Source organism: Panonychus citri, unplaced genomic scaffold (assembly GCF_014898815.1).
Source record: "Panonychus citri isolate SS breed McGregor unplaced genomic scaffold, ASM1489881v1 Contig00069, whole genome shotgun sequence".
Taxonomy (NCBI): domain Eukaryota; kingdom Metazoa; phylum Arthropoda; class Arachnida; order Trombidiformes; family Tetranychidae; genus Panonychus; species Panonychus citri.
Genome location: NW_026515474.1, coordinates 29,052 through 56,962, shown reverse-complemented (window position 1 = coordinate 56,962; position 27,911 = coordinate 29,052). Strand labels below are relative to the sequence as shown.

The 27,911-nt window shown below is 31.6% G+C and overlaps 7 protein-coding genes and 1 non-coding gene across 9 annotated transcripts; 5 read left to right on the top strand and 3 right to left on the bottom strand.

Moving 5' to 3' along the window:
* Positions 1-745: 745 nt before the first annotated feature.
* Positions 746-2,980, top strand: LOC128386421 (uncharacterized). The gene is made up of 2 exons (XM_053345452.1): positions 746-947; positions 1,038-2,980. Exons 1-2 carry the CDS (start codon positions 826-828, stop codon positions 2,956-2,958), a joined length of 2,043 nt encoding a protein of 680 aa, XP_053201427.1. The 5' UTR covers positions 746-825; the 3' UTR covers positions 2,959-2,980.
* Positions 2,981-3,240: 260 nt separating this feature from the next.
* LOC128386424 (probable RNA-binding protein EIF1AD) lies at positions 3,241-4,590 on the top strand. Its single transcript, XM_053345454.1, has 4 exons — positions 3,241-3,735; positions 3,803-3,911; positions 3,991-4,099; positions 4,179-4,590. Exons 1-4 carry the CDS (start codon positions 3,649-3,651, stop codon positions 4,384-4,386), a joined length of 513 nt encoding a protein of 170 aa, XP_053201429.1. The 5' UTR covers positions 3,241-3,648; the 3' UTR covers positions 4,387-4,590.
* Positions 4,591-4,731: 141 nt separating this feature from the next.
* Positions 4,732-7,266, top strand: LOC128386423 (serine/threonine-protein kinase pakA-like). Its single transcript, XM_053345453.1, has 2 exons — positions 4,732-5,193; positions 5,563-7,266. Exons 1-2 carry the CDS (start codon positions 5,137-5,139, stop codon positions 7,207-7,209), a joined length of 1,704 nt encoding a protein of 567 aa, XP_053201428.1. The 5' UTR covers positions 4,732-5,136; the 3' UTR covers positions 7,210-7,266.
* Positions 7,267-7,470: 204 nt separating this feature from the next.
* Positions 7,471-7,544, top strand: Trnan-guu (transfer RNA asparagine (anticodon GUU)). The gene has a single exon. It is a non-coding gene; the product is annotated as a tRNA-Asn (tRNA).
* Positions 7,545-9,739: 2,195 nt separating this feature from the next.
* LOC128386432 (uncharacterized) lies at positions 9,740-11,194 on the bottom strand. The gene is made up of 2 exons (XM_053345466.1): positions 10,199-11,194; positions 9,740-10,137 (listed from the first exon to the last, which is right to left on the bottom strand). Exons 1-2 carry the CDS (start codon positions 10,524-10,526, stop codon positions 9,920-9,922), a joined length of 546 nt encoding a protein of 181 aa, XP_053201441.1. The 5' UTR covers positions 10,527-11,194; the 3' UTR covers positions 9,740-9,919.
* Positions 11,169-14,500, top strand: LOC128386431 (cytoplasmic dynein 2 intermediate chain 2-like). Its single transcript, XM_053345464.1, is given in 3 exon segments — positions 11,169-11,423; positions 11,426-13,476; positions 13,564-14,500. Coding segments are annotated over 2 exon segments (1,584 nt in total). The 5' UTR covers positions 11,169-11,185; the 3' UTR covers positions 12,772-13,476; positions 13,564-14,500.
* An 855-nt stretch (positions 14,501-15,355) lies between these two features.
* LOC128386427 (WD repeat-containing protein 44-like) lies at positions 15,356-20,882 on the bottom strand. The gene is made up of 6 exons (XM_053345458.1): positions 20,741-20,882; positions 20,074-20,216; positions 19,164-19,771; positions 18,725-18,860; positions 16,142-18,233; positions 15,356-16,076 (listed from the first exon to the last, which is right to left on the bottom strand). The coding sequence occupies exons 1-5, from the start codon at positions 20,880-20,882 to the stop codon at positions 16,380-16,382; spliced, it is 2,883 nt and encodes a 960-aa protein (XP_053201433.1). The 3' UTR covers positions 15,356-16,076; positions 16,142-16,379.
* A 1,293-nt stretch (positions 20,883-22,175) lies between these two features.
* LOC128386430 (phosphatidylinositol-binding clathrin assembly protein LAP-like) lies at positions 22,176-27,677 on the bottom strand. Of its 2 annotated transcripts, XM_053345462.1 has the most exons (8): positions 27,538-27,677; positions 26,719-27,141; positions 25,654-25,796; positions 24,577-25,184; positions 23,489-23,633; positions 22,988-23,226; positions 22,747-22,904; positions 22,176-22,661 (listed from the first exon to the last, which is right to left on the bottom strand). In XM_053345462.1, exons 2-8 carry the CDS (start codon positions 26,858-26,860, stop codon positions 22,399-22,401), a joined length of 1,698 nt encoding a protein of 565 aa, XP_053201437.1. In that variant the 5' UTR covers positions 26,861-27,141; positions 27,538-27,677; the 3' UTR covers positions 22,176-22,398. The 2 variants fall into 2 exon arrangements, with proteins under 2 accessions (XP_053201437.1, XP_053201438.1); XM_053345463.1 differs by lacking the exon at positions 27,538-27,677 and having other exon boundaries at positions 22,988-23,223; positions 26,719-27,244.
* Between the last annotated feature and the right edge of the window lie 234 nt (positions 27,678-27,911).

The window sequence follows — 27,911 nt, the reverse complement described above, 5'->3', positions numbered from 1 at the left end:
TTAATTGATGAAAATGAAAATATTGATTCAGATATTGGTGAGAAAAGCAGTCAAGTTATTAATCATAACAATCAATTGATTAATGAAAAAATTATTGTTCCAATGAAAAATGAATCAGAAACTATTGATGATGTTAATCAATTGAAACAATCAAAATCTATTGTTAAATCATCACCTAAGCGAATTTCTAGATTTAATTACTTTAAATTACGAAGGACGTTATCAGAATCTTGGTTTAATTCACAATTTTCATCAAAATCAAATCTAAAATAATTTTAAATCTAATTAACTTTCAACAATTAAACTTAATTCATTCATTGTATTTTAATTGTAATACGATTTTATATAAATGATTTTTTCTATCCAACTAAATTTGAACTAATTTATTTGTTCCAAATTTTATTACACTTTTACAGTTATGATTAGTGAAAATTTCCATTTCTAAACAATTAATAAATTGTCACTGTATCGATTACTTTTGGTAAGAAATTAGAGTTCTTAAAGTTGAATTTGTTTTATTCAGGATTTTCTGATCAATTGAATACACAAATTGACTTCGTTTTTGGAAGTTCAAATGGTTTAAGAGTAAAAAAAGCCATTTAATTGTTCCATTAATTATCCAAAATAATCAAGAGAAATTAAATTTAATTAAATCAACTTTTCGCTGGTAGAAAAAAATCTCCATAGATGTCGCCACTTTTTTCTTTAAATGAGTTTCCCGCTTTTCGGTTTTCGGTTTGAATTTTTGTTTTTGTTTCGTTTTTACTTTGAAAATGTTTTTCTTTTAATTCCCTTCAATTTAATTGACTGATTTATTTTATTTCAATGGATCCAATTAAATTGTTCCAATTAAGGCCCCAAGAACCTTTAAGTCTCAAAGAATTGATGTCATTACTTCATCCAACCCAAGAGATTGACCATAAGTTATTGAATCTCCACCTTGTTGGGTAAAAAAATTTTCATCAGTTGTAAATGTTTATAGATTTTTAATTGTTTCTTATTGAAATTTTTGATTTAATTGTTTTCTCTTTTAACAGAATATTAACTGGTGTTGAATCTCAATTGTTTAAAACTGTGGATGGTTTTATTTATCCAAAGGCTGGAATTAGTTTAATCAATGAGACTGAAGAATGTTCCAAATCTGTTCTATCCAATTATTCACAATTAGGAAGCCGAGTTTCATTTCTTCTTGATTCAATTAATAAATGTCTTCTTAATGAAGAAGACAAAACCCTTTCCCGGATTACATATTCTTTAACATTAAGAGATATTTTCAATCAATGTGTTGCCAAATTACTTTGTGATGCTCATAAATTGGATATGAGACTTAACTATTTCTCCGATTATCTTACCGATGAGAGAAGTGATTTCCTAATGGTCAAGATAAATACTCTCTATGAGATTAATTTAGCTCTAAATGGTGGCCATGATTGTTCTGGTAAAATTTTAAACATTCTCATGGATTTTGTTTACCTTGATCGTATCCACGAGTTTAACATTGTCTCTCAACTTTTAATCTCAACACTCAGGCCAACCCTTGATTATATTGAATCACTTTTAACCAATGGAATCATTAAGGATTGTAGAAGTGAATTTTTCTTCCAAACAAATTGTAATTGTGATCCTGATCATTTCTGGTCAGAAGTGTTACAATTTGACTCAACTAATCCAGTTCCAACCATTTTCAATTCATCTTGGGATTACCTTTGCATGGGAATCAAATCAAGACTTTTAATTTCAATTTTTGAACAACGAAATCACACAATCAAAATTGATTATCCAAAGGGCTGTTTATTTGATCATTTTCTTGATCATTTGAAGAAAATTTATCCACATCCAATATCAATGAAAGACAAGAAGATTCAAGAAGACTCAACATTGGAGGAGAAAAAGTCTAAATGTAAATTGTTACCATTTAAATATGACATTTTAACCATTGGTGATAAATTGGAAAATGATATTATCAAAATGGACCTTAATTTAGATCATGAGAAAACAATTAGTGAACAATATCTTCCCGTTGATTATACTCGACTTGGTATTCCCTTTGAACTTGCCTTACAAAAAAGTCTCACAACAACATTGGAAAAATTCATCGATCCAATTAGCCGATGGGCAATTAACCATTCAAAAGATTCTTATCATATTTATTTGACCACTTTTAATGATTACTTTTTACTTCAACGTTCCAATCCGGAAATGAGACATTACTTTGAGGCCGTTTTTTCCGACATAACCGAAGGTTCAACCAAACCCGATCATTATGTTAACTGGCAACATTATACGTTTACCGAACATGATGTGACCGCTTTTCTATCTCAACAGAAACTGACCACCGGAAAGAGAGTTAAAAAACTTACAATTCTTGAAAATATTCATCTTATTTATGAAGAAATGGATTGGACTTCAAGAGCAATTATCGACAATAGTTCAAAGTTAATCTATGACAAGGCTTTCCAATTTTTACTCCTTCTAACTTACTGTCGTTGGATTTTGGACAATCTTCGACTTCCCCGAGGCATAATTCACAGAGAATCTGGTTACATTCATAAATTGTATTTACTTCGTCATCGATTGTTACTAATTGCTAACAGTTTATACAATTTCATCATGAACAATGTTCATCAACAGGTTATCCAATTGTACCAGAATCTTGAGACTGCCTGTAATTATCAAGATTTAAGAAATTCTTTCGTTAAATTTATCAAAAGAATTGAATTTATCACCATGCAACGAGATGATAACAATTCAAAAATTGTTAGAACAATGATTCGTAAATTTGTACAATTAGTTGATTCGATTGGGATGATTTGGTCAACCAGAGAAAATGAATCATTTAAATTACCTGATAAAAGTGAAATTGATAATTTTGATAAAGGATTTAAAATCTATCTCTATAATATATCCTTTACAAATGATCATAATGTGATAAAAACATACAATTCAAATGACAATTAAAACGACAATTAATGCAATCAAAGTTTTCCAACAACAATTCCTCCAAAACGTTGATCCCCTCAGAATAATTTTTTGTTACAAACAATTAACGCCATCTAATTATGCAACAAATCCACAGGTCAAAAAATTGAAAAAAAAAAGAAATCATAAAGTTAATCAACACAATTAAAACTAATCCTCAACCCAAGAATTTAGATTAACATTGATAAAAGTTGGAAGAAAAAAAAATCCGCTTAATTTAAACTCTCAACCAGATGAACACATTGTCCATTTAAACCAATTAGTTAATTAGCTTAATAAGTTAAGACAAAACCGTTTATCCGATTGATTAATTACCATTGATTGGATTGTTTTTCTTTAGAAAAGAAAAAAAAAATTCTAAATCAGATCAATTTCCGAGTATAAATAGAGTTGGTTGAACAATTTGATTTCCATTGAACATTTTGCTCTTCATTGAGACTCATTCATTTTTCCCATTTGTTTACATTTTCTGTCTGTTGTTTATCATTTTCACTCTTCATTTAAATTGTCATTTTAAATTAATTTCTTCCCAAATTATCAACTAATCATCTTTATTAATTAACTGTTTAAGTGTATAACTTAATCTAAATCAATAATTGTCCGTTTTTCTTCATCAATTGTTGATTTTTTTTTTGGTTTTTTCTTCTTATCATCTTGAATGGATTAAGGATGTCTAAGGCTACCAAACGTAAATATGTAACCAAGGAGGTTCTTGAGACTTACTTTGTTCCTGAGGAACCAGCTTATATTGTTAAGGTTTGTGATCAATTGTTGGTTAATTGTGTCCAATCAAGTGTTAATTATTTGTCTTTCAATTGTTTAGGTGATCGCTAGTCGAGGGAATAACTTACACGAGGTAGAATCACCTGATGGAGAGAAGTATCTTGTTAGTATGCCAACAAAATTCCGTAAAAATGTTTGGATTAAAAGAGGTGAGATTTTCTATATTTTCTTAATTGTTTTCTAATTATTGTGGTTTAATTGTTTTCTGTTTTCCTGTTTTAACTTTAGGTAACTTTATTGTCGTTGAGCCCATAAAAGAAGGTGACAAAGTGAAAGCTGAAATTGTCCAAATCTTGTTGAAAGATCAAATCAAATACATTAAAGAAGAAGGCAAATGGTACAATTAATTTAATTTTCTTTATTCTTTTCTATAATTATAACCATTTACTAAATTGTTGTTCTTCTCTATTTATTAGGCCTACACGTTTTGAAGACGAAAAAGACAAAGAATCATCTGATAATGATAATGGCTTATTCTCAAATCCTAATCGACAATATGACGAAAGTGACTCCGATTCTGATTCTGATTCTGATTCCGATTCCGATTCAGATGCTGAATCATCATCAACATCACCTGAAGATGAAGACGAAGAGGAATCATCAAGTAGATCATCTGAAAGTTAATCACTTTTGTCAATATTGTTTTATAATATTTGATATTAATACAAATCTTAAGACAACCACAATTATATTAACTATTACCCTCTCATTTGAACCTAATATTTTACTCGACTACCAACCCAATATAACATCAATTAACCATCAACATTTAGTTTCATACCTAAAACAATTAACTTATCACAATAAATTAACAACAATTAAAAACAATCAAGTGAAACTCAATGATCAATAATCAACACGCGGATAAAACAACATGAGATTAGCTCAAAATCTTAACCGGTTTTTTCAAAAATCTCTCAAATTGTTACAATCAAAACCAAAATGAAAGAAAATAATCATCATAATGATTAAGAAACGAATTGATAATTTGATCAATCACAACAATCGAAACAATTAATTTAAGAAATGAGAGATAATGAATAACGACCACTCTTGATACGTTTGAACGGTTAATGTACCGTTAATTGTTACGATATTTTGATTAATCAACATGAGGGAAGAAGAAAAAATCGCCTAATCATTTAATTGTTGTATTCTAATTGTGGTTAGCAATTTAATCAACCTTGAATCAACCGCTTAATCATTATAACCAAAAATCCTATAGATTTTTTCATCTGTCATATTAACATTTTATATCATTGTCTTCGTGGTATCCATATGGTTATTTAGGTTGCTAATTGTAATCAAAAGTTGTTACCCAGTTAATCAAAATTCAATCGTTAATTGTTACAATATAAGTTAATAAACTACAGAATGTCCAATGTTAATCTCGATAATCAAAGTAAACAATTCCAAGAAGCTTTTAATGAGGTAAGTGAAATGCTGAGATTTTCATGTAAACAACAATTGATTTTATCGAAATCGAAGAGGAAAATTAATCAATTAGATCACATTGCTTTTCTCTCAATCAAATTTAATTGTTATCATTTGTATTTTACTCTAATTGAGAATTCAGTTTAATTTCTCTTTAAATCCAGATTAGATTAAATTCCCACTCCCAGTGAGATATTGTCGATATTCATTACATGATAGTAAACAAACAAATCGAATGAAATTTTTATTCTTCTTCGAGTTTTGATTAAATGAATCTTTTTATTCTAATTAATTGTTAACTGTTAACTATTCTTTATTTTTCTTTATGTTTTCTTTCATTTTTGACCTTTTAATCGACGAAAATAGATCAGCAATTTACGATGTAAATTAGATTCTAAAGCTCGAGCCTCAGTGATTCTAAGTCAAGATCTACTTGAATGTAAACGAGAACGTGATGAATACAAATTGATGTACGATCAAATTAAGGAAAGATATGGTGGACTTAAAAGGCGAATTGAAGGTTTGGGTGCTAATTTCATGGGAATTAACGAAGATCCAAACAATTTAACCAGTGCCAGTTTCGCTCAAATTTTGTGCCAATTAAACAAACAGAACAAAATGTTACTCTATGAATTGGAAGAGGTTAAAACTAAATTAATCGACGCTGAAGGTGATGTCCGATTGCTCCGAGGACAAATTAACTCAATGAAAAGAAGACCCGGACAATTAGTTAATCTACATTTAACTAACAGTAACAATAATCCAATGACACCACCACCATCATCATCAACAACAACACCGATAACAACAACAATCAACAATGGCAATAATAGTAATCACAATGTCAGTAATTGTGGTAACAATTTATCAAGTATCTGCAGCAATAAAGGGACCAATTTAAATAGTGATTTGATTGATAAAAATGTTGGACAATCAACCGATTGTCCAACACCAAGTTCACCATTGGTGGTGACAACAATTAACTCCTCATCGATACCATGGATTAAGGATAAAGATGATAAGGAATCACTGGTGGCACAATTAGAGATGATTAAACAACGTAATTGTTTACTCGAGAAGGACATGCAATCACTTCTCGATGAAAAGGAAGAGTTAATCATGATTAGAGATGCTTATAAGGCGAAAGCTGAACGGCTCAATGGACGATTGAATAATTTACTTCGAGAGCAATCAGATGATCAAAGTGGCGATAATATCAATGATACGAAAACTGTTGATATTGACAGTTTGATCAATGAGAATAATTTTCTTAGGGAGAAAATATCACAATTAGAGGAGGAAAAGAAAAGATTGAAAAGTTTATGTTCCAAATATCGAAACATCCTCGAAAAGTCAACCCCGTCGACATCGAGCTCCATGTTTTCATCGTTGAAATCGTCGTCATCATCGGATTCTAAGTCTAAATTGTTGGCTGATCATCAAGCTCTTTCCAATGTTATCTCATCCAAACAGGTTCAAGCTTTCATCGCTTCCAACAATTTAAATAATCTTCAACTATCTCAGGCCACTTTGGTTCATTTGAAGAGTTTGGTAATCGCTCTGTTTGAATCGTTAACTGATAAATCATCGGCTCTCGCTTTGCAGAGGAAAAACAATCGACTGCTTGGTGAAAGATTAGAGGAATTAGAGGAAAAGATCAAACAATTAAAAGCTCGAGAAAAAGTTTTCTTTCTAATGAAGGATAATATTAAATCGGAAATGTATCATCTCGAAGATCTTGATGATATAATTGTCAATTCTAATAACAATCAAAACGAACCATCGTCTTCGTCATCAAACTTTCAATCAATTAATAATAATCAACAATCTTCTGAATCTATAAGTGGAAATTGTAATAATGTTACTGCTAAATTATCTGATGAAATTGATGAAATGAGTGAAAAAAATGTTAATTGTGATGGTGAAAATGATGAAATCCAATTACCAAGTAATTTAAAAGCATTAGTTGAAGGGGAAGTTGAAAAATTGAAACAAAATCAAGATAATTTATAATTAAAACGCTTAATCAATAATAATTGACTCCAATTGAATAAAAACATTTTTACCAAACATAAATTTAGATCCAACTTATTTGATTATAATCAAGAGAAAGAAATTTAAAAAAAATCATTAGGACCAAATTTTCATTTAAATTATCAAATTTCTTCAAATGCAATGATAAACATACTAAAGAATCCACTAGATGGCAGCAGGTGCACTTCAAAGATGAAAGTCCTATGAATAAAATTTGGTTTAAGAATGAAGGTTTCTAGGGCCTCCGTGGCGCAATCGGATAGCGCGTTTGGCTGTTAACCAAAAGGTTGGTGGTTCGAGCCCACCCGGGGGCGGCCTAATTTTTTTCTCTCCACAATAACAATTAATCTAATTGTTTTTCCATTTTTGCTTCAACATTGATATTAATTAAATTGTCTCTTTTTGGAATCATGTTCAATGTTATTAAATTTAATTGTGTTTAATTCATTTAAATTAAAGAGAACTGACAAATGTGAGTTAATGGCTGATTGTAATTTCCAATAGAAATGGTTAATTAATTTGTTGAGGTTTTTTTTTCTAATGAGAGGTAAATTGTATTAAAGAGATAATTGTGACAATTTCAATTTTGTTGGTTTGATTGTTTTTGTTTATTTTGCTGATTCGATTTTAATTTGTTTCCGTTTGATTGTTTTAGGTGAAAATCTTTTAATTGTTGGCTTGTATTGAACTACCTGAGCTCTTCGGTTAACCCAATTGTCTTTGATTGACTGATAAAATTGAGGAATAGATCGATTGATCAAAGTGAACATTTGATAAGCACTAAAACCGAACCAAACACCGATAACACCGCCAATCGATGCAAAGAAATATTCGTAAGTTTGAACTGGTGTAGTTCTAATTAGAGTATCAGATTGTGAGGGAGGATAAATTCTCATCTTGATTAATTTCATTCCAGGGGAAACTTGTCGAGCGGAAGTGAGGCCAATCATGTTGTACATTTCATGATGACACTCGACAAGTCCACAAATCGATGAGCATTTTTCACTTAACTGTTGAATCAGCGGTTGATAGATTAGCCTTTTCTCATGAGAAAAGGCCAGAAAATGATCATCAAATGAACGAACAGTAAAATACCAAGGATAATAATTGGAGATTTTCATGAACTGATTCAGTGAACAGTTTTGGAGACAATTTCGTCGTGATCTAAATTCTGACCTTGAATAATCAGTACAATTACTTTCATAGGGCTCAGGTAAAGATAGATGAGTGATCTTCTGATAGGTAAGTTCTTGGATAATATACTGATTGTCTCCAATAATCAATTCCTTGGTTCCAGTTTCTGGATTCCAAGGAACATCAAACTTTGGATGGGCCAAAATGTCCAATAAAATGTTACCTTGGAATCGAGTTAAATTCAATTCGATAGAAAGAAATTTAGTATTTAGAAAACCGGGAATTTGGACTGAACTTGAAGGGAAAACGGGTACTAATTGATTAGGTGTTCGTTTCTCTCGAAAAGAAAACCAAACAAATTCGAAGCAAATTTTCTGCGAGTAAAGATAAACCTCGAAAAATGAGTGATCACATCGAAGAAGAGTCAAATTGTTGGAGAGATAATGACAAGAGGTGAGAAGATTATCCAACTTGGGAAGTAATGAGATAATCTCAGAGATTTTCAGATTAGGATAAACAACTGCAGGTCCATGGGTCAGATCAAGAATCAGGGAGTTTTCATCATGGAAAAGACAGTCGCCTTTTTTGATACACTTTTCGAGTGACAATTTAGCGATTAAGGCCACGTCAGGTCGAGAGATGAATAATTGAGTTACGTTGATTAAACCGAGAGCATTGAAACAGAATGAAAAATCCGGTGGATTAATTTGTTTGCACTTCTCTTGACCAGTAGATTCAACTACCTCGTATTTGAAATATTCACTGGCCAATGATTTAATTTGAAGAGAGCAACAGATTATACAGATGCAAGTGATTAACGTTTTCAAAAAATCTCTAATTAGGTTGATTAAGAAAATCACTCGATTCTATCAATAATCAATAGGGAGAGAAATAGAGAGGAAAAACAAGAAAATTACAATTAGTGAATTCGGTGAAATAATTAAATTCGAATGAAATTAAAACTTTGATTACTTTCGATTTGTTGATTTGATCGAAAATTGATTTCTTTTTGATTGAATCAAATGATTGATATTCGCTAATCACTGGGATCCATTCCTGATTATTCAGTTGATTAGTGGTCATCTTTTTGGGTGGAACTCGTTTTATAAACAATTGATTGTCTTCCTTAAACATGATTGACTTAATTACGAACTTTTTATTATTATTAATTCTTCACAATTAAATTGGTATTAAAATTTGTTCCCTATGTGTAACCAATTGGACAATTAAACTGAGTTAATTTGGTGGAAATAAATTGTCACCTCTCTTCAGTTTGCTATTCACCGTTTTCTTTTAGATTTTGATTAATGAAAATTTTGATTAATTAATCATCAACCTAAATGATTACCTTTTTGTATTGTGAAACTTTTGCAAATTTAACTGATCAATTGATGACGTTTGCAACTGTTAATCAATTGGAATCAATAATTGTAATGGACAATCAATTGATTTTGTTTGTTGAGTTTTATTGGCACTGAATTTCAGTAACTGATATTAAGGAGGTAACAAGATTCCCATTAAGTAATTGGTTGATTGTTGATTGGTCAGTGGACGATTAGAGTTGAAATAAACCCTTTTCTGGGACACTTTTAAAATGGTCGCCGATACCAGAAAATTTGAACACCGGTTGGAATCCTGGTTTCTTGGGAAACAATCCCGAAGTCGGTGGTGGCCCGTTGAAGATTTGGTAGCCTTTCGTTGGGTAGGAACCATAAAAACTTGGGACCTTTTGACTTTCAGGGTGAGACTGTAAACTCTTGGCCCAATCAGTTACTAATTGTAGGTAAATGGTTAACAATTAGAGAAGAAAATTAATTTCAATCAATTTAATTACCTGGATTGTTATCGATTGTAATTCCTCCTGGATAACCAAAGCCTCGTTCCGATGGTACAACCGATTGGGTTAAAAATGATTGTGACGATTGTGGTTCCAAAATTTGACTGACCCCTGAGTGACCTGGTGATGATGATTCGTATTGTAATTGTGGTACCTGAGGGTGTGGTGGTAGTGGTGCCGATTGTGGTGGATATCGTGACCTGGGTCTAAGTAGATTAGCGATCGTGGCATAAGCGATGATCGATAACATTGATCCATCGATTGGACTCAATAAGAAACAAAGGAAAATGAAACAATTAAAGATTAACAATTGATTAGATTTCATTGATTATCAAAAATTATTCTAATTCTTCAAACAATTAATATTTTTGATGGAAAGAAAACTTTTTTTTTCAATCAAGTGATCCAATCAAAATCATCATTTCAAATGATCAACTAATCATATTCATCAAATTGATAAGTTCCAATTAAATTAAATCAAACTGCTAAATAATTTTAATTGTTCCAGATGATTTGGTTCTGATTAATTGGTAAGTTTTTAAGTATCGATATGAACAATTTATTTTTAGTCTTTTCTTTTGATTGTTGTTAATAATCATTAATATCTCTCAATGATTTAATTTAAACTTTAACCACAATTTAATTGATCATTTGTGTCCATTAACCATTTTAACAATTACATTTAATTTAGTAAACATGATAATTAAAATGAGTTTATCTTCACAGCTCAATAATCAATGAAACCGATTAACGGATGAACTTTATTTTTAACAATCAAAGGTAACAATTTAAATCACCAATTTAACGGAAATTATTGTTAATTATAATTACAATTAGAATTAGAAAAAAAAAATCAAACCAAATTGTTCATCTACTCAATGGTAACCATTGGTTTCGTTTTGTTTTGATTTGATTCACAACTGATTCCAATGTAATAATCAGTGTTTATTGTTGGGTATTTGCAGTTAATTGTTACAATTAAAGATGTCGGAAAATGAAGTGATTAAGAAAAACAATTGGAGTCAAACTGAAAAGTTGAAAATATCGGAAGTGTCAACACAAAAACCGGAACATGTTAATTCATTTGTCCAAACGATTTGGTCAATTGTTGATCAATCATTTCAATCCTCGAGATTATCATTGACCAAAGGATCAGCTGGACAATCAGACAGAACAATTAAGATTGATTATCATCGATTACATAGATTTCTTCATCGATCAGTCCATTAATCGAATCAGAGATTCGTGATAGTTGCCAATTTGATCAATTATCTTCATCGTGGTTAAACTATTGGAATGGAGCCTCAGGTAAAGGTATTAATTGTGATAGAAGATTAAATTCAAAAATTTTAGATTATCTGATTAGTGAGATTAAATCATCAACTTTATCTTCGAGTTTAATTATCTCCGGTATCACATGGAATTCACCACAAACCACCCTGGCTGTTGTCTACCGGGTATCACGACATTCTGATTGGTGTATTCATAAAACTTTTCTACTATTATGGAATCTATTTTCTCGTCGAAATGATTCCAATAGTTCAAGGCCAATTTACGCTTGTGAGGTCGATAATTGTATCACCAAGTTAATTGCTCATCCATTTAAAGGGTCAATTTATGTTCTTGGTTGCTACAATGGTAATTTAATTGTTATTGATACTCGACTTTTGGAAAATTTATCATCATCGACGTCAGATTTTCTGGTTGATTTACCGATTTCTCATCGATCACCGAATCGAGGTGATCTTCATCAGGACGAAATTATCGCACTTCATTGGTACAAAAGGTCGGGGAGAGTTAATCTTGACGAGGAAGATGAATTGATCAGTTTTTCTCTTGATGGACTAATCGTCCGATGGAAATTGCAATCAACAATCAAAACTAAATTACTCGAACCTCTTGAACTGTTCAACATTATCCTTTCCGATTTACCCAAATCTATGGGGCTGAAGGAGACCCTTGGGCCCTTTAACAAAGGAGTACCCGTTTTATCAACCACATGGGAGCCTGATAATGAATTTGGATTCATCGTCGGCTGTGAGGCCGGTGCCGTTTTCAGATGCTCTCTTAACGGTAATTTAAGATCAACCGAAGGAACTCCTGATAGCACAATCAGACCTTCCGATTGGTTGCCGATTAAAAATCCAATCGTAATGTCCTATGTCCCTCATCGAGCGGGAGTGACCAATGTCAATTTCTCACCAAATTTGCGTAACATTTTCATCTCTTCGGGTGCAGACAATGAATTCCGGGTTTGGGATGTTTTTCAATCGAAACCATTGTTCGTGGTTCATTGTGATCTGAATATCATGTCCACTGTTTGGTTAAATACTCGACCTGTAATAGTTACCGTTCAAGACGATGGTTTCATTTGTGTCTACTCAATTAGCACCAAATCAAAGCCAAAATTAATTCACCGATTCAGTTTGGAGGAAAGGAAATCAGCTCGATCGATGTGGAAAAACTTAATCAACCATGATGATCAAATCGCAATAACTGATGAAAATAATACGATTCATCTTTATTCAATTCATTTAACCAATGAAAATATAATTTCGGATCAACATTAATATACAACAATCTAATTGACTGTCACAGTTGGGAGTACAAAATATTGATCGAACCATTGATTATCCAAAGAGAAGGAAAATTTGCTGCTAATTGTGAGAAATACTAAAATCACCTTAGCAAATATGAGATCTTTCATCATTGTATCGTATAAATTGATGGGCACAACAAACGCAATAAATTCAGATCAAAGCTTATGGACAATTCTGATCAAAGTACTTTGGAATGATAGACAATTAAGGTCGATCGGAACAATCACTTTCATATCACATGTTTTATAATAAGAAACTGGATAAAACTAGAAAACGATAATGACTTAATCGGCAATTCAATCGAGAAATTCATGATATTTATATTCGACAATATCTAATATGATTCGTTATGGTTAGATTGTAATCTTAATCATGATGATTTCTGCTAATGAAAAGATTATCTTAAGGACTCACAAGCGTTCAAGAGCTTAATATGATGGTAGAACTTAGAGAAATCAATTAAATTTTACGCTGATCCAGTTACTATTTCTTTGATTTATTAATTATTGTATACAAAGAGAGATTCTTTTTCATCGTTTGTGACATTAATTAATTTTTCTCGCGATTTTTCAACATTAATTTTATACGTTTGTTAACTACATTGTAATATATTCAACTTCGATTCGAACCAAGTTTGCGAAATGTTTAAAATGTTGCTTAAAACTTTTGTAACGAGTAAGTAATCAACTGAATCGACTTTTTTGCTTTCATCATACATTGAATTTGATGATTAATTGATTTCTCAATCTATCATTACCTTAGTGCTTCTCAGTCAATTACTTGTTGAATCTTTACGTGAACAAGATTTTCGAAAAGTTTGGATAAATATTATCAAAAATACTTCTCATACGCTTTTTACATGGCCAAATTGAACATCGAATTGATTATCTCACCGAAATTAACCAGCGTTATCCTTTTACTACTGAAGAGGTTTTATTCATAAACACAACGATTGAATCAATGAAATTACTGAGCAATTTCATTCCTAGAATACTTTCAACAATAGAAACTGACTCTAAGTACGAAATCTTAGCCAAAATTTACAACGGAATGGTGGAACAATTTAACAACGAATTCAGTTCAAAGTATAAAAGTATCGTAGAAATTGATTTTCTCAGTCCAACCATATCACTTAATCTTCTTGATGACAATTCCGAAACAGTTGAATCGATTAAACAAAATGTCTTATACTTGATCGATTCATATTCTTATGACATTAATCTCTTACTTAAAAACAGAGCACAAGAGGGAACGAGAGCTGAATTATCTAGATTTTGTTTGGATAATTTAACTTCACTTCGCAGTGAGATCGAAAATTTCTCCCAGGTCTCCGGAAGTTTGTCCTTTAAGCGTTTCAAAGCTTTGCTACGACGATTTGATTTAATTGTTCTTATTGCTACCGGTTGACTTTAACTTGCGACTCAATTGATTTTCTGGACATGGTCAGGGAATATTTGAATATTTTAATGAAAGAAGAAGAAAATTATAAACAATAGCATAACAGCTACAATCAGAAACGATTTACAATTAACTAGTTTGAAGCAACAAACGTCCGAATTGTTTGTTGATATTGAATGTCCATGTAACTTTCACTTTAATTACTTCGAATGACAATCATGTTAATTTTGTAAAAAACTCTCCTTTTCTGTTAATTGCTGCTGGAAATAAAAACAACAATTAAGTTGTAAGGATTATCTTACTCAATGATTAACTTAATCAATTGTCTCATTGCAATTTCTATATGAGATAATATCTCTCACTCATTGATGAACATGTTAACTGATTTGGTCAATTGTTGATCAATCATTTCAATCCTCAAGATTATCACTGACCAAATGATCAACTCAGTTGATTATTTTAAGAGATTTCTATCAATTGGTTAACTGTTAATGGATTAATTAATGTCAAAAGGATAACAACAATCAAGGTGAAGTGATTAAACAGAAAGCGTTTTAATTAACTCGTTAAGATTTATATTAAAGATAAATTGATTATACGGAAGAAAATTGAAATCTAAATTAAGATTAAATTACAGTTCAAATTGTAAACTTGATCAAGTTAATTGACAATTTTATCAACTAATCATTAGAGATGAACAACAATTATAACCCAATCTATTGAACCAACTCATTGAGAGTAATTAATAAAGATAAACAAAGTCTTTTATTACCTTGTAAGCAATTTAATTAACAAACGATACCTTTGGTTAATTAATCAATAATTAACCAGCTAATAGTCTAATGATATAAAAGGCAAAATATTTCTATTAATGAACAACAATCAAGGTAAGAAATCAATTGAAATTATTTTCCCACAATTATTGGGTAGAAACCTACAATTAAATCAATTGATTGGCACAACAGAATGTTAATTGTAACGATTAACCCATAACATATTATTAATAATAGTCAAATGATTAAGCTGTTGAAGCTTTAATCACTACATCGTTGTTAGTTATCAGGGTAATTTGATTAATGACAATTAATATTTACTTTGTTTCTGTTTCTGATTCTTCAGCACTAATTGTCAAATGATTTACATAATTAGGTATAAATTAATAAATGAAATATTATTTATATTTTATTTATATTCAAATGATTATCATCTTTGGTGGTGAGGTCAAGGAGACAGGCTTGTTGAGTGGTTCGGAGTTGGGATTAAGTGGGGTGGTTGTAATATAATCTACAAATATATATATAAATACAAGTGATTTAGTATTCAATTTAAATTGTTGGTTGATTTGTTAGTTTTTTTCTTCTCTCGGTGATGTAAAAAACAATTGGAATATAATTTACTCTTTTGACCAGACCACAGCTACAAGGTGAGCAAAAATTGTTGGAGGGAAACATATTGATGAAGGAGGAAGAGTTTATGATGATGGAGGTGACGGTGGGTTGTGAGCGGTGGTGATGATGAGTTAATTGTGACCGAAACAAAAGGTTAATTGACACTTTTAGATGGGAATCGCGACTCAATTCAAAGGGATTTCAATGTCTCGTCTATGAGAGTGAATCTTGTCTATGGTTGAACTAAAAAAAGTATTGGTCAGTTTGGAAAAGTCGATTGTGCTTCAGTGTTTTTATCTTTTCCTTTTCCGTTTTTGCGTTAATTATTTTCCAATCTTCATCTCTGTCTTTCTCTCCTGATGTGTCAATGTCACAATGATAATCAAAAAGCAAACACAAAGGTTTTATCTGATTGATAATAATGACGGTGGTAAATTGTTATGATGATCCAGGATTAATTATGCTGATAAAAATATTGATAATCTATCACTAGAAAAAAAAGAAATGAATTATTATTATTGTGTAATTGTTGTTTATGAATAGATAATAATTACTTTGCTTAATATTGACGAGATAAAGTTGAAGGTGAAAGTAGAGAGAGAGAGAGAGAGAGAGAGATGATGAATTAAATCATTAATTCATTGTGAACAATCTTGATTGATTATCGGTCTTGATGGTCTAATTTTCACTTCCTTTGCCTTTTTTTTCGTAATCAGTTAAATGTCCGAGTTGGTGAACAATTTGAAATGTTTCCGTCTTGATTGTTGTTGATTATTCATTAATTTTCCTTGTTTATCGGGCAAAAACTTTGATGCTTCCACTAAAATCAGCCACTGCGATAATGTATTTAGCTTTATCATCAAGGTAAGATGGGATTGGAGCAAAAGTCGCTGAGGTAACAATGGCCGGTTGATTTTTTGAAGCTTGGCCTGGTCCAACGTTATTAGAATTCAATCCAGATTGTTGAGCTTGTGGACTGGGAGGTAATAAACGGACACATTCCCATTGAGCATTTCGATCTCTCCTTTGTCCAGTTGTTGTCTCTTCTCGAGTTCTCCAAACATAGAAAGATGAATTCTCACTACCACAAACGATATACTTATTATCGGGTGAAACGGAAGCTCGAATTTGACTCGAATAATTAACGCAACCCTTATATTTACATTCAAGAGTTAAATCTCTTAAATCGTATAAACGAATCCGTGAATCATTGGTGGTAACTAAAATTTTTCTCTCAGCGACACCTTCAATTCCGGTCACTTTATTACTATTTCGTTTCTTTTTCCTTTCGGTATCGGTAACACTGGAAACGTTTTTACCTCCACTGACATGGATCTGAGTTGAATATTTGAGTTGATCGGTTGAGTAAAAGATAACTCGACCATCATAAGTACCAATCACGGCAAACTTTCCATTCTCAACGAAAGCCGAAGCAGTAATCAGTCCATGTGATGGTGTCATCTCTTGATTTGATTTATTGGATGACTTTTGACTGGCCGCACTTGGAGCCATTACCTCGTTGAAAAGGGTCAATCTTTTATCGGGAATATTCCAAAGACGAAGGACACCATCAAGTGAACCACTGAGAAAGTATCGATCATCGCGAGGATGAAAATTGATCGTGGAAACAAAATCTTTATGACAAAAGGTACACAGACACTCGACTCTTGTGATATGCCAAAGTTTCACCGTTTTGTCCATGGACGAAGAGAGAAGGAAATTATTCTTTGACCATGAAATGTCCAAAACATCAGCGGTATGACCTCGATAAACGCTAAATAAAAGTAACGGATCTTCTTCGGCTAAACTGTTGTTGTCTTCTTGTTGTAAATTATTTCTCGATCTGGAATCACTTAGACTATGAACATTTTCTGAACTGGAGATACTATTGTTCCGTGAATTGTTTACAGATTTTTCTTTGGTTGAATTGGGTGAAATTTGTTGACTTGAGGCTTTACTACGAGCTTGAGTAAAATGTTTCCATGATTTATGGCTACAGTAAACTCGTAATAGTTGATCTTGACCAGCAACCGCTAATAGTTGACCACATGAGCTCCATTTCATACACCAAACTGCTCCACGACAATCGTTCAACTCTTGGATTAACCTTAAACCTTCAAAATCGGCAGCATCTTTTTTACGATTAGTTTTTAATTTAAACGATGGGAACAATAGATCATGTGGATCAAGATTCAATATTCTTGGATCAATGGTGACAGAATCTCTATAAAATTTAGTATCACTACTTGTTGTCCCACTGGCCACTGCTAGAGTACCTTCACTAGCTCCCAATGCTCCTCCTCTCACATTTTTAACACCCTTAATGAATCCATGGCCAAATTTGCCTAATTTTTTGACACCTATTTTAAATGCACTTGTTTTTAAAGTTGTTCCAGGTTCATCACCTTCCTCTAATGTTGTCGGTTCTTCACTTGCCTGAGGCTGTGATTCATCTTCATCGCTCTGATAATCATTAGCAAGTTTAGATAGATGAGGATTCAAGGGGTTGATGCACTTTGGTAAAATATCATCAGCCTGACTTAATGATCGGCACTCACCGGTGTCCTTATTAAGTAATGTTACCTGATCAAGTATTTTAGTCTCGTCACCTAAATCATCTTGATTTGATTGTTGCTTTTGACTAATCTGTAAAAGTAAATCAAACATTGACAATCAGAAACAATAGTTAAACAATAATAATAACAATATATCCAATTGAGAGGAATGAAAATCGATTAAAATTCAAGCAAAAATCTAATAAACTACTGACCCCATCAAGGAATCCTCTTGTTTCCAGTTTAAAGGCGAAGTGCGGGAAGTAGTACCGTCGGCATTCACATCAACGGGAGGAAATTCATGCTATTTTCATTTAAAGTGAACAATCAAACGCAGGCAATTACATAATTTCATGATATAACAGGAATCGAGATGAAACGAGAAAAATAAATTACGATAAATAAAAAAAAGATACCAAAAGTTGATGCAAGATTGAATTTCATAACAGGGAAGAGGAAGATGGGAGAGAGAGACAATTAAAACAATAGTGTATTTGGAAAACATGGAAAAGGTTGGGTAAATGAAGATGAGTAAATTTCAGAACAATGAAAGATTAATTGTTGAAGCAATTTGACACTTACTTTTAATTGATTAAGCATTTGAATCTCTTCTTCAAGAGCTTCTTTAAGCTCATCGGTGGGAAGTTCAGCATTTGAAGGAGCTGAAATAGTGCTACTATTGGTACTGATTCCGTCCGAAGAGGGTTGAGCATCTTTACTGTTTAAATCCAACACATGAAGAGAGAAAAACAATTAATTGTATAATTAGATGAAAATAAATTAAGTGATTTCAAACTTAATGATATAAAAAAAAAGTCTAAATGATTTCCTGATTACTTATGAGGGGAAAGAGATTCTGTTCATCCGTAGAGATCAATACAGGTAAGGAGGATAAACACCAATTACCTCAGGATGCTGATGGTTAACGATTGATTGTAAACTATTTCAATTGTTCAATTTTAAGGTTGGAAAGATGATATAATGAGAGAGAAAAAATCGAGATGATCAACTGATTGTTTACCTTTTGCCTTTTTCAATATCTTCAATCGCTTGTAAATGTTGTTCAAGTGTTTCCAATAGAGATGAAGGTGTTTTACTTAAATTTGGAATTTCTGATTTATCGATACCAATACATTCAGCGACTCTCATGAATTGTGCAGATCGATCCATGCAGATGAGAAATTTGGTGTAAATTTCAAGAACATCTCGAAATCGTTTTTGATTCATGTCGAAAAATTTTTCCAATAGAATAATAATACCATCATTGTAACAAGCGAAAAGTCTGATCAGGTCTTTAAATAGAAGCATAAACGTCGAATGTAAAACTTCATTGGTTAGTTGATCGGCTGGACAATCGAATTCAAGTAGACCATCAATTTGACTTTGAAGGACAGTTAATGTGTTCAACAATTTAATCGGTGGCATAGTGTGTAAAATGTCCTCTTTCTTTCCTTGTTTGATTTTGGCGAAATCGAAAGAAACAGTTCGATAAGATGAGACTTTCTCATCGATATATTTGGAATATCTTTTTATATAAGTTAACATATCGTGGCCCTTTAGGCTACATCTATCGAGTAAATTGTCGAATTGGAAGTTACAGCTATTCGATGCTAAGTACTGGGTAAAATTCTAGATTCAAAATCAATATTGAAAAAGAGAGAAAGAGAAAAAAATAAAACGATAATCAGATTAGTGACACATTTAACAAGGTAAAATGCAAGTGGAATCAAATATATTATTGATAAATTGTATTCAACAATTTAAATGAAAAGAAGGTATAAAAACCTTCAAATCAATTTGGTCTTCCTCTATGCCTTATAATTAATGATATTATTTACCCAGATATTTACTACTAACATGATTAAAAGGGTGTTTCATTATCAATAATAATCTGAATTTGATCCATCTCTTAATTGAAGGATTATCATTACCTCATTCCCGTAACACATAAGATAGTGTACAGTAATTAATGATTTGAAAACGACGACCCAAGAGCTATGGTTTGTCCGCTCGATCAGGAGATTTGCTAATTGTGGTATAGATACATTAGGTTCGTGGGTACATTGAAGTAAATCTGGAACAAGAGAAAAATAAACACGAATAGTAATTAGAAAAAGAATAACATATGATCATTGGAAAAAGCGTATCAGTGGCATTTCTAAATACAAGGAGAATTGAAGTAAATGATGTGAGAAGAATTGAGTGACAGTTTGTTGTGAGAAAATATCAGAAGGAAGGAAAAAGAATATAACAAAAACAAAAGGAAAGACAGGAAAGATGGATAATTGGATATAAACACCTTATTCAGGTTGACATAAACATAGAGAAAGAGAGAAGGATGGTGAAGAAGAAGGAGAAAAGATGAAAAAATCTCATAGAATAACAATTATTGATGAAGTTCATCACTAGAGTTATAACCCTTTGACCTTTAACTGTTTCTTTTTCAACAAATATTCAATCTAAAGGTAAAGGTATTTTTCTTTTGCTTTCACTTTCTTCTTTTTCCTTTTTTTTTCATTCTCTTTGTCTTGTTGTTGTTATTTGAGTTTTTTCTGTAATTGTGGTGTTCATGATAGATGAAAATTGTCAGTTACTTACAATCTAAATGTTTCTTTTTAGGTCCAATAATTTCTTCCGTTGTTGCCTTACAAACAACTCGAGCCAATCCTTGTCCAGCAAGAGCATATCGGGCTGCGTTTAACCTATCATTTAATGTTTGTCCTTGTCCCGCTTTGGCCATTTCTTTGTAAATATTTTGATTATTTTAAATTAATTTAATTTAGTAAACTGTTTTTGTTGTAGTAGTAATAGTAAGGTGAATAGAAGATTAAATTATTTAAAAGGTCCAGACAGACAGAGAAGAAGAGAAGAAGAAGAGAAAAAGGAGAGACTGTAGTAAGTTGAATCACTGGAATAAGGATAGTGTAGTAGTAGAAGTTTAAACCAAAACAACAATATACATAGAAATAAACGAGAAGAAAATACTAAGATGAATTCCAAGTGAATTAGTTGATAGACACAAAAATTGTATAGAGAATCACCTGAATAATCAGAAAAACAAAAAAGAGATACAAAAATAAATGGTTACATGATCTCTACTATTCTCACTACCACCAGAGGTGGCTAAGGTTTATTACATACCCACTGTCGATTAAAATTCCCATTAGAGTCAATAAACGTTTAATAAATCAAAAGTGGCGAAAGTTTCACAATTTGGATTCACAAATTATCTCAATTTCCTAAATTGTAACTCAATATAATCTTTTAAATTGTTCAACAATTTCTATGAAATGATAAAAAGGGTTAACCAGTCAGCTGATTTTCTCTCTGTGGCGACTTCTACATTCGGCTGGAAAAAGAAGGAATTTAGTGGTGACATCTATCGGTTGATATTCTCGGTTGTTAATTACTGCGAATTTTTTTTTATTAAATTAAATGAGTGCTCGATATTTTGAACCATGTGGATAGAATTCAATATAATTAACACATCATAATATGGCTATTGATCAATGGAAAAGTTGTTCCAAAAGATTTGATTGTCTATAAGAAGAATCAAAATTTTATAATCAAGTGGTTGTTTCCACTAATCTAAACGATACAATTAATTTCGTAAAGGCCAAAGGTCGGTAGTTTGAAAGTGTTTCGTGATAGATTGATGGCCAACTTAAATCGGGAATTCTCATGGTCATTTTGCTCGATTCTCCCTCTTCAGCGACAATCTCCTCATAATAGTTAATGGACTTCGACACATTCGTACTTCTTATTTATATCCTTCCCTCAGTGGGAATTACACTTGATTGTAATAAAAGTAAATTAAACTTGGAACATAATCAAACAAATTTTGATTTCATTTCTCACATCTACTTGACCTGACAATTAACTGGAATGATCAAATCTTCTCATCTTAAAATCAGCCAATTGATTTACTTGATCAACTAAACCATCAACTGTTTTACTATTTATCAAATTGATTAATATTTTTGTTTGTTAATTACACCGAATCTTTTATTAAATTTATTAAATTAAACGAGTGTTTTGATATTTTGTACCATGTAAATGGTGTTTAATTTGACACCATTTACAATTTAGATAACATTAAATTATTTAATTGACTTTTTTTGCGCTTCTTCAATATTAATATTATTCATCATACATATTTACTTTAATATAGATTTTTGTTTTAATTTTTCTTTCGTTTTCTTTTGTTTTGTGTTTAACTTTCTTTTTTGTTTAATTTACCCGAAAATATAATTAGATCAATTTAGAATACGGCCTTTTCCTTTATGCTGAGGTCTCCATCCTTTAACTACTCCTGCTGATTTGGGTAGATTGATATCTAAATTCTGTATCAAACTAGCTAAACTTGAGTCTAAATCTCCTTTAATCAAACATCCAGTGTTTTGTGTTGACATTGGTGCAACTGAAGCCATTGCATTTGTATTAATTGTGCTATTATTTAATCCAGTAACAGAAGTGTTACTTTTCTGTGGTTGAAGTATATCACCAAAGGCATCAAATCCTGAAAAGTTAATTATAAAAGAAAAATTTGAAACAATTCCATTGAAACTATACGTTGATCATCAATAAGAACATGACCAATTTACCTGATGATGTATTTGAATTTGATGTTTGACCAAAAACAGCAGCAAAATTGGCATCAAAAACCATCGCATCTTTTACCGGTGCTGAAGAAACACCATTGGAAGACGAGGGTAAGGTTGAGGTAAGAGTTGAGTTCAAGGATGTGCCAGTATCCGCTAACCTGTAAACGAATGAACGTTGAGGGTAAGAAAAAAGAAGAAAATTAGTTTTTGTTAATCATAAATCAAATTAAATTGTTCTTACATAAGAAGATTCTCACTGGGTTTACTTGGAGCCACAACGGGCACGGTAGAGGTAAAATTGTTTGCGAATGTATCACTGTTATCAAACAGATCTAAAAGTATATCACTGGCTTTCTGTGCTACTACTGGAGTTAATTCAGGTTCCGGATCAGTTGGTGAACTGAGAAATGGATTAAATGGATTTGTAGATGATGTTGATTGATCTTGAATAGGTTTCTCCTGAAATTGAATTGAAGTCTGCTGTGAGTTGACCAATGACCAAAAATTAACGGTTATAAACAGCAACAGAGAAACAATAAATACAAAACGAAACACGCAAATAAATGTAAGAGCACGAATCAGTTTAAATGTAAGCCGGTAATTGTTTGTTTTCGTCACGCAAGAAAGAAAAAAAAATAATTAGTACATTGTAATTGGATAATTGAGAGAAAGAGAAGATGAAAGAAACGGTGTTAATTTGTATTCAAAAATCTTAAATTTTTCAATGAACTTTCATACTAACTTTTAATTGATTGATAAATTGAGCTTCTTCTTCGAGAGCTTTTTTAACCAAATCATCAATACCTCCTTCACTTGGTGGTTCAAAATTGGATAATGGCGTTGAAGTGGTTGAAACTCCTTGAGAAGAGTAGAAAGCTTCTTTTGTGCTGATGTTTTCATTATAACGAGATGATAATTTGACAGTGTGACCAGAAAACAATTTACATGAAAGAGAAAGAGAATAAAAAGATAAATTAATCGCTGATTTAAAGAGATTCATAATGATTAAATGACTTAAGTGCTTATAGCTTAAAGCATAAGAAAATAGGAAACTTTATCAACCATCATGATAGTTAAACTGAGTGAGTAAGAGAGATAGAGAGAGAGAAAGAGAAAATCATTCATGTTCAGTAGACCAGGTCAACAGGAAGGGATATTGGTTAATAAGGTAAGAAGATGATCAGGTTAGTGAGTAAGATGATGATGCAGAATAAGAGTGAAAGTGAACGTTGCAAATAAAAAGCCGAACGTTTCACTTTTCTTAATGGAAGCAAATAAACAATCAATAGAATTAATTCTCATTTGGTTTCAATGGTTAATTGATTGTCAAGATTAATCAATAAAACATATGAATAAGTTATGTAAATGCAAGCAAATTAGACGACAATTATAACTAAATGAATTAATTATAATTGTTATTTTGGTTATGTTGATATTTCATCGAGGTGAAGATGATCGTTAACTGTGTTCATTTGTGAAAAGTAATTAACTGAATAAACTGATTTTGGAAATGCTCAATCACAATTAGACATTCTAACCATATACAGAGTTAATTGTGGTTTTTATTTTTTTCTTCCCCACTTTGGTTCATCATCTGCTTCAAATCAAACTGAGCTGTGTCATCAACACAATCAATTACTGGTTCAACATTAATTAATTGATTTTCTGGTTGAAAATAACAGAAAAACTTAACATTAAATCATTCAGTCGAAGACTAAATAATAACAACGCTTAGAGAACAGTTAAATGCACACAACATCGCGATTTTCTGAACAAACCAACAATTAACTTCCTAATCTTCGCAGAGTGAAAATAATCAAATTTGATTACCTTTTGCCCTTCTTACCACCTTCTATAGCTTGAAGGTGTTGCTCAAGTGCCTCTAGAAGAGAGGAAGGTGCCTTGGTTAAATCTGGAATTTCACCTTTATCGATACCAACATTTTCAGCAACTTTTAAAAATTCAGCTACTCGGTCCATTCGAATGAGGAACTTTTTATATATCTCCAAAGCATCTCGACATTGTTTCTTGTTCATGTCGAAAAATTTTTCCAACAAATTGATTATTCCATCATTGTAACAAGCAAAAAGCCGAATCAGGTCTCTGAATAAGAGCATGAATGCTGCATTAATTACACCATTATTCAAATTATTTGCTGGACAATCAAATTCAAGTAGTCCATCGATTTGACTTTGTAATACAGCTAAAGTTTTAAGAAGCTTTTCCGAAGGCATAGTTCGTAAGAATCCATCTTCTTTTCCTCTCTTGATTTTAGCGAAATCGAATGCCACAGTTCGGTATGATAAAGCTTTCTCATTAATATACTTGGAATATCTTTTGATATAAGTTGACATGTCATAGCCTTTTAGGTTAGTCCTGTCAAGGAAATTATTCAACTGGAAGGTACAGTTATTAGACGCTAAGTACTGGGTGAAACGCTGAATCCAATTGGCCAAAAATAGAGAAGAGAGAGAAAAAAATAAATATAATTAATAAGCAAATTGTACAAGGAGAAAACATTTCACAGGTAAGAGTCTGAATCAAAACGAGAGCTTAACGACAAACTTAACAACCTATTTTTTTATAACTAATGTTATTGAAACCGGCTTTTGATAAAAAAATAAAACCAGTAATCAAGATCTCAATATTAATTGGAAATAATAAATATATTTGATAGTGGGACGAAAGAGCAATTGTTTAGATCTAGATTGTTTGGTTGATAGAAAGTGAAGAAATTTTAACAACTAAAAAATATATGATCAACCTTACAATCAATTGATTTGTGTACAACATTTGTTTCAATAATCAAAAATCAAGGGGTGTTTTGTCCTATCTAATCAATTAGATTTAATCTAGCCCTTAATTTATTATCTGTTAAAATGAATCAAGATAAATCATCGTTATTACCTCATTCCCATAACACATAAGATAGTGTACAGTTATTAGTGCTTTGAAAACGACGACCCAAGAGCTATGGTTTGTCCGCTCGATCAGGAGATTTGCTAATTGTGGTATAGATACATTAGGTTCGTGGGTACATTGAAGTAAATCTGGAACAAGAGAAAAATAAACAAGAATATTAATTAGAGAATAAAAAAACAGTTCAGGAATAAGACAATCAGTTTTCATTGTTAAGGATTTTTTCCACTGGGTTGAACATGATTATCGAAGCAAATTGGAGCTGAATCTTGAGGATTGACCAAAGACTCTTTTAGCAACATGAGAACCGGTAAATGAAAGTAGAGGATAAATAATTGATTTCGTTCAGAGTAAAAGGCTATTAGATTACAAAAGCTTTTAGAATTGAGAAGGAGAGGGAGAGGGAGAGAGAACAGGCTCATGTTGTCAAAGTTATTGAGTTCAAAATGTCACAATTAGGGTAAAGTTAAACACTCACAGACTAATTATCTTCAAGAAACTTGGAGGTCACAACAATTTAATATTTTCTCATCATTGTTGAAAAGGGCTAACATTAAATAATAGGTAGGCTAAAATTCAATGACAGTTCAAAGTAACCATGAGCGGATGATGAAGATTCAGCAACCTCATTCTGACAAGAATATTAATAAACAGATAAAAAACAGCAGAATCAGAAGGAAGGAAAAAGAATATAACAAAAACAAAAGGAAAGACAGGAAAGATGGATAATTGGATATAAACACCTTATTCAGGTTGACATAAACATAGAGAAAGAGAGAAGGATGGTGAAGAAGAAGGAGAAAAGATGAAAAATCTCATAGAATAACAATTATTGATGCAGTTCATCACTAGAGTTATAACCCTTTGACCTTTAACTGTTTCTTTTTCAACAAATATTCAATCTAAAGGTAAAGGTATTTTTCTTTTGCTTTCACTTTCTTCTTTTTCCTTTTTTTTTCATTCTCTTTGTCTTGTTGTAGTTATTGTGATTGTTATTTGAGTTTTTTCTGTAATTGTGGTGTTCATGATAGATGAAAATTGTCAGTTACTTACAATCTAAATGTTTCTTTTTAGGTCCAATAATTTCTTCCGTTGTTGCCTTACAAACAACTCGAGCCAATCCTTGTCCAGCAAGAGCATATCGGGCTGCGTTTAACCTATCATTTAATGTTTGTCCTTGTCCCGCTTTGGCCATTTCTTTGTAAATATTTTGATTATTTTAAATTAATTTAATTTAGTAAACTGTTTTTGTTGTAGTAGTAATAGTAAGGTGAATAGAAGATTAAATTATTTAAAAGGTCCAGACAGACAGAGAAGAAGAGAAGAAGAGAAAAAGGAGAGACTGTAGTAAGTTGAATCACTGGAATAAGGATAGTGTAGTAGTAGAAGTTTAAACCAAACCAACAATATACATAGAAATAAACGAGAAGAAAATACTAAGATGAGTTTGTAGAATAATTAAAACGAGAAAATCGCCTGAAAGAGATAAACCAAATAAAAAACAAAAAGAGATACAAAAAATAGATTAATATAAAAAATGAACAGAAATCCAATGTACAACAGAAGCAAATATTGAATAGAATGAAATGAGAAAAAAAAGAGAGAGGAAGAGAGTGAGTCAGGTAGAGAGACACAAAGAGAGAGAGAGAGAGAGAGAGAGAGAGAGAGAAGAAAAGAAGAGAAGAAGAAGAAGAGAGAAGAGAATGAGAGGAGGATAAAAAGACTGAAGGTTCAAGATAAACCAAGAGAAGAAGATGATGATGACGATGATGATGAAGTAAAAAGAGAAAAACGAATGATATTAAAAAAAATAAAGAAAGAAAAAAATAAATAAAATCAATCATATAGAGAGAGAGAGAAAGTAATAGTTACCTAAATAGTAAAATCCAACGACGATACCAAAGACAAAACACACAAACACAGAGAAGAAAAAAAAAAACCAATGAATCTTCCTAATCAAAGATGAATTAATTTCGTTTTGAATGACACAAAGAGAGAAAAAGAAACAATTTAAATTAATATAATCATAATTGGGAGAGAAATTTGATTACAAGAGAGAGGAGAAAAGAACCGCCACAGAAGGACTCCACTCTGAGGGCTCCGTGACCCAGGAGCTTGATTTAAGTTTGAACACATCTCGAAAGGTCCAATATTTCATAGTCAATTTCGTAGGTACGCTAACTTGTATTGTATCATATTTGGCAATCATTATGTATTCGTTTATTTCAATCGATGATTTCCTTTAT

What these genes read in the sequence shown, in the direction of transcription:
- LOC128386427 (XM_053345458.1), bottom strand. Translation starts at nt 20,882, where the DNA reads ATGGCCAAAGCGGGACAAGGACAAACATTAAATGATAGGTTAAACGCA. An exon ending in TAAAAAGAAACATTTAGATT is followed by an intron (nt 20,217 to 20,740) that starts GTAAGTAACTGA and finishes CTCTTGTTCCAG; the next exon opens with ATTTACTTCAATGTACCCAC. An exon ending in TTATGTGTTACGGGAATGAG is followed by an intron (nt 19,772 to 20,073) that starts GTAATGATAATC and finishes TTTTGAATCTAG; the next exon opens with AATTTTACCCAGTACTTAGC.
- LOC128386432 (XM_053345466.1), bottom strand. Translation starts at nt 10,526, where the DNA reads ATGAAATCTAATCAATTGTTAATCTTTAATTGTTTCATTTTCCTTTGT. An exon ending in TACAATCGATAACAATCCAG is followed by an intron (nt 10,138 to 10,198) that starts GTAATTAAATTG and finishes ACCTACAATTAG; the next exon opens with TAACTGATTGGGCCAAGAGT.
- LOC128386430 (XM_053345462.1), bottom strand. Translation starts at nt 26,860, where the DNA reads ATGGCCAAAGCGGGACAAGGACAAACATTAAATGATAGGTTAAACGCA. An exon ending in AATTTATCAATCAATTAAAA is followed by an intron (nt 23,227 to 23,488) that starts GTTAGTATGAAA and finishes GTCAACTCACAG; the next exon opens with CAGACTTCAATTCAATTTCA. An exon ending in CCCAGTGAGAATCTTCTTAT is followed by an intron (nt 22,905 to 22,987) that starts GTAAGAACAATT and finishes ATTCGTTTACAG; the next exon opens with GTTAGCGGATACTGGCACAT.
- LOC128386424 (XM_053345454.1), top strand. Translation starts at nt 3,649, where the DNA reads ATGTCTAAGGCTACCAAACGTAAATATGTAACCAAGGAGGTTCTTGAG. An exon ending in AACCAGCTTATATTGTTAAG is followed by an intron (nt 3,736 to 3,802) that starts GTTTGTGATCAA and finishes TCAATTGTTTAG; the next exon opens with GTGATCGCTAGTCGAGGGAA. An exon ending in ATTAAAGAAGAAGGCAAATG is followed by an intron (nt 4,100 to 4,178) that starts GTACAATTAATT and finishes TCTATTTATTAG; the next exon opens with GCCTACACGTTTTGAAGACG.
- LOC128386423 (XM_053345453.1), top strand. Translation starts at nt 5,137, where the DNA reads ATGTCCAATGTTAATCTCGATAATCAAAGTAAACAATTCCAAGAAGCT. An exon ending in TCCAAGAAGCTTTTAATGAG is followed by an intron (nt 5,194 to 5,562) that starts GTAAGTGAAATG and finishes CGACGAAAATAG; the next exon opens with ATCAGCAATTTACGATGTAA.
- LOC128386421 (XM_053345452.1), top strand. Translation starts at nt 826, where the DNA reads ATGGATCCAATTAAATTGTTCCAATTAAGGCCCCAAGAACCTTTAAGT. An exon ending in TTGAATCTCCACCTTGTTGG is followed by an intron (nt 948 to 1,037) that starts GTAAAAAAATTT and finishes CTCTTTTAACAG; the next exon opens with AATATTAACTGGTGTTGAAT.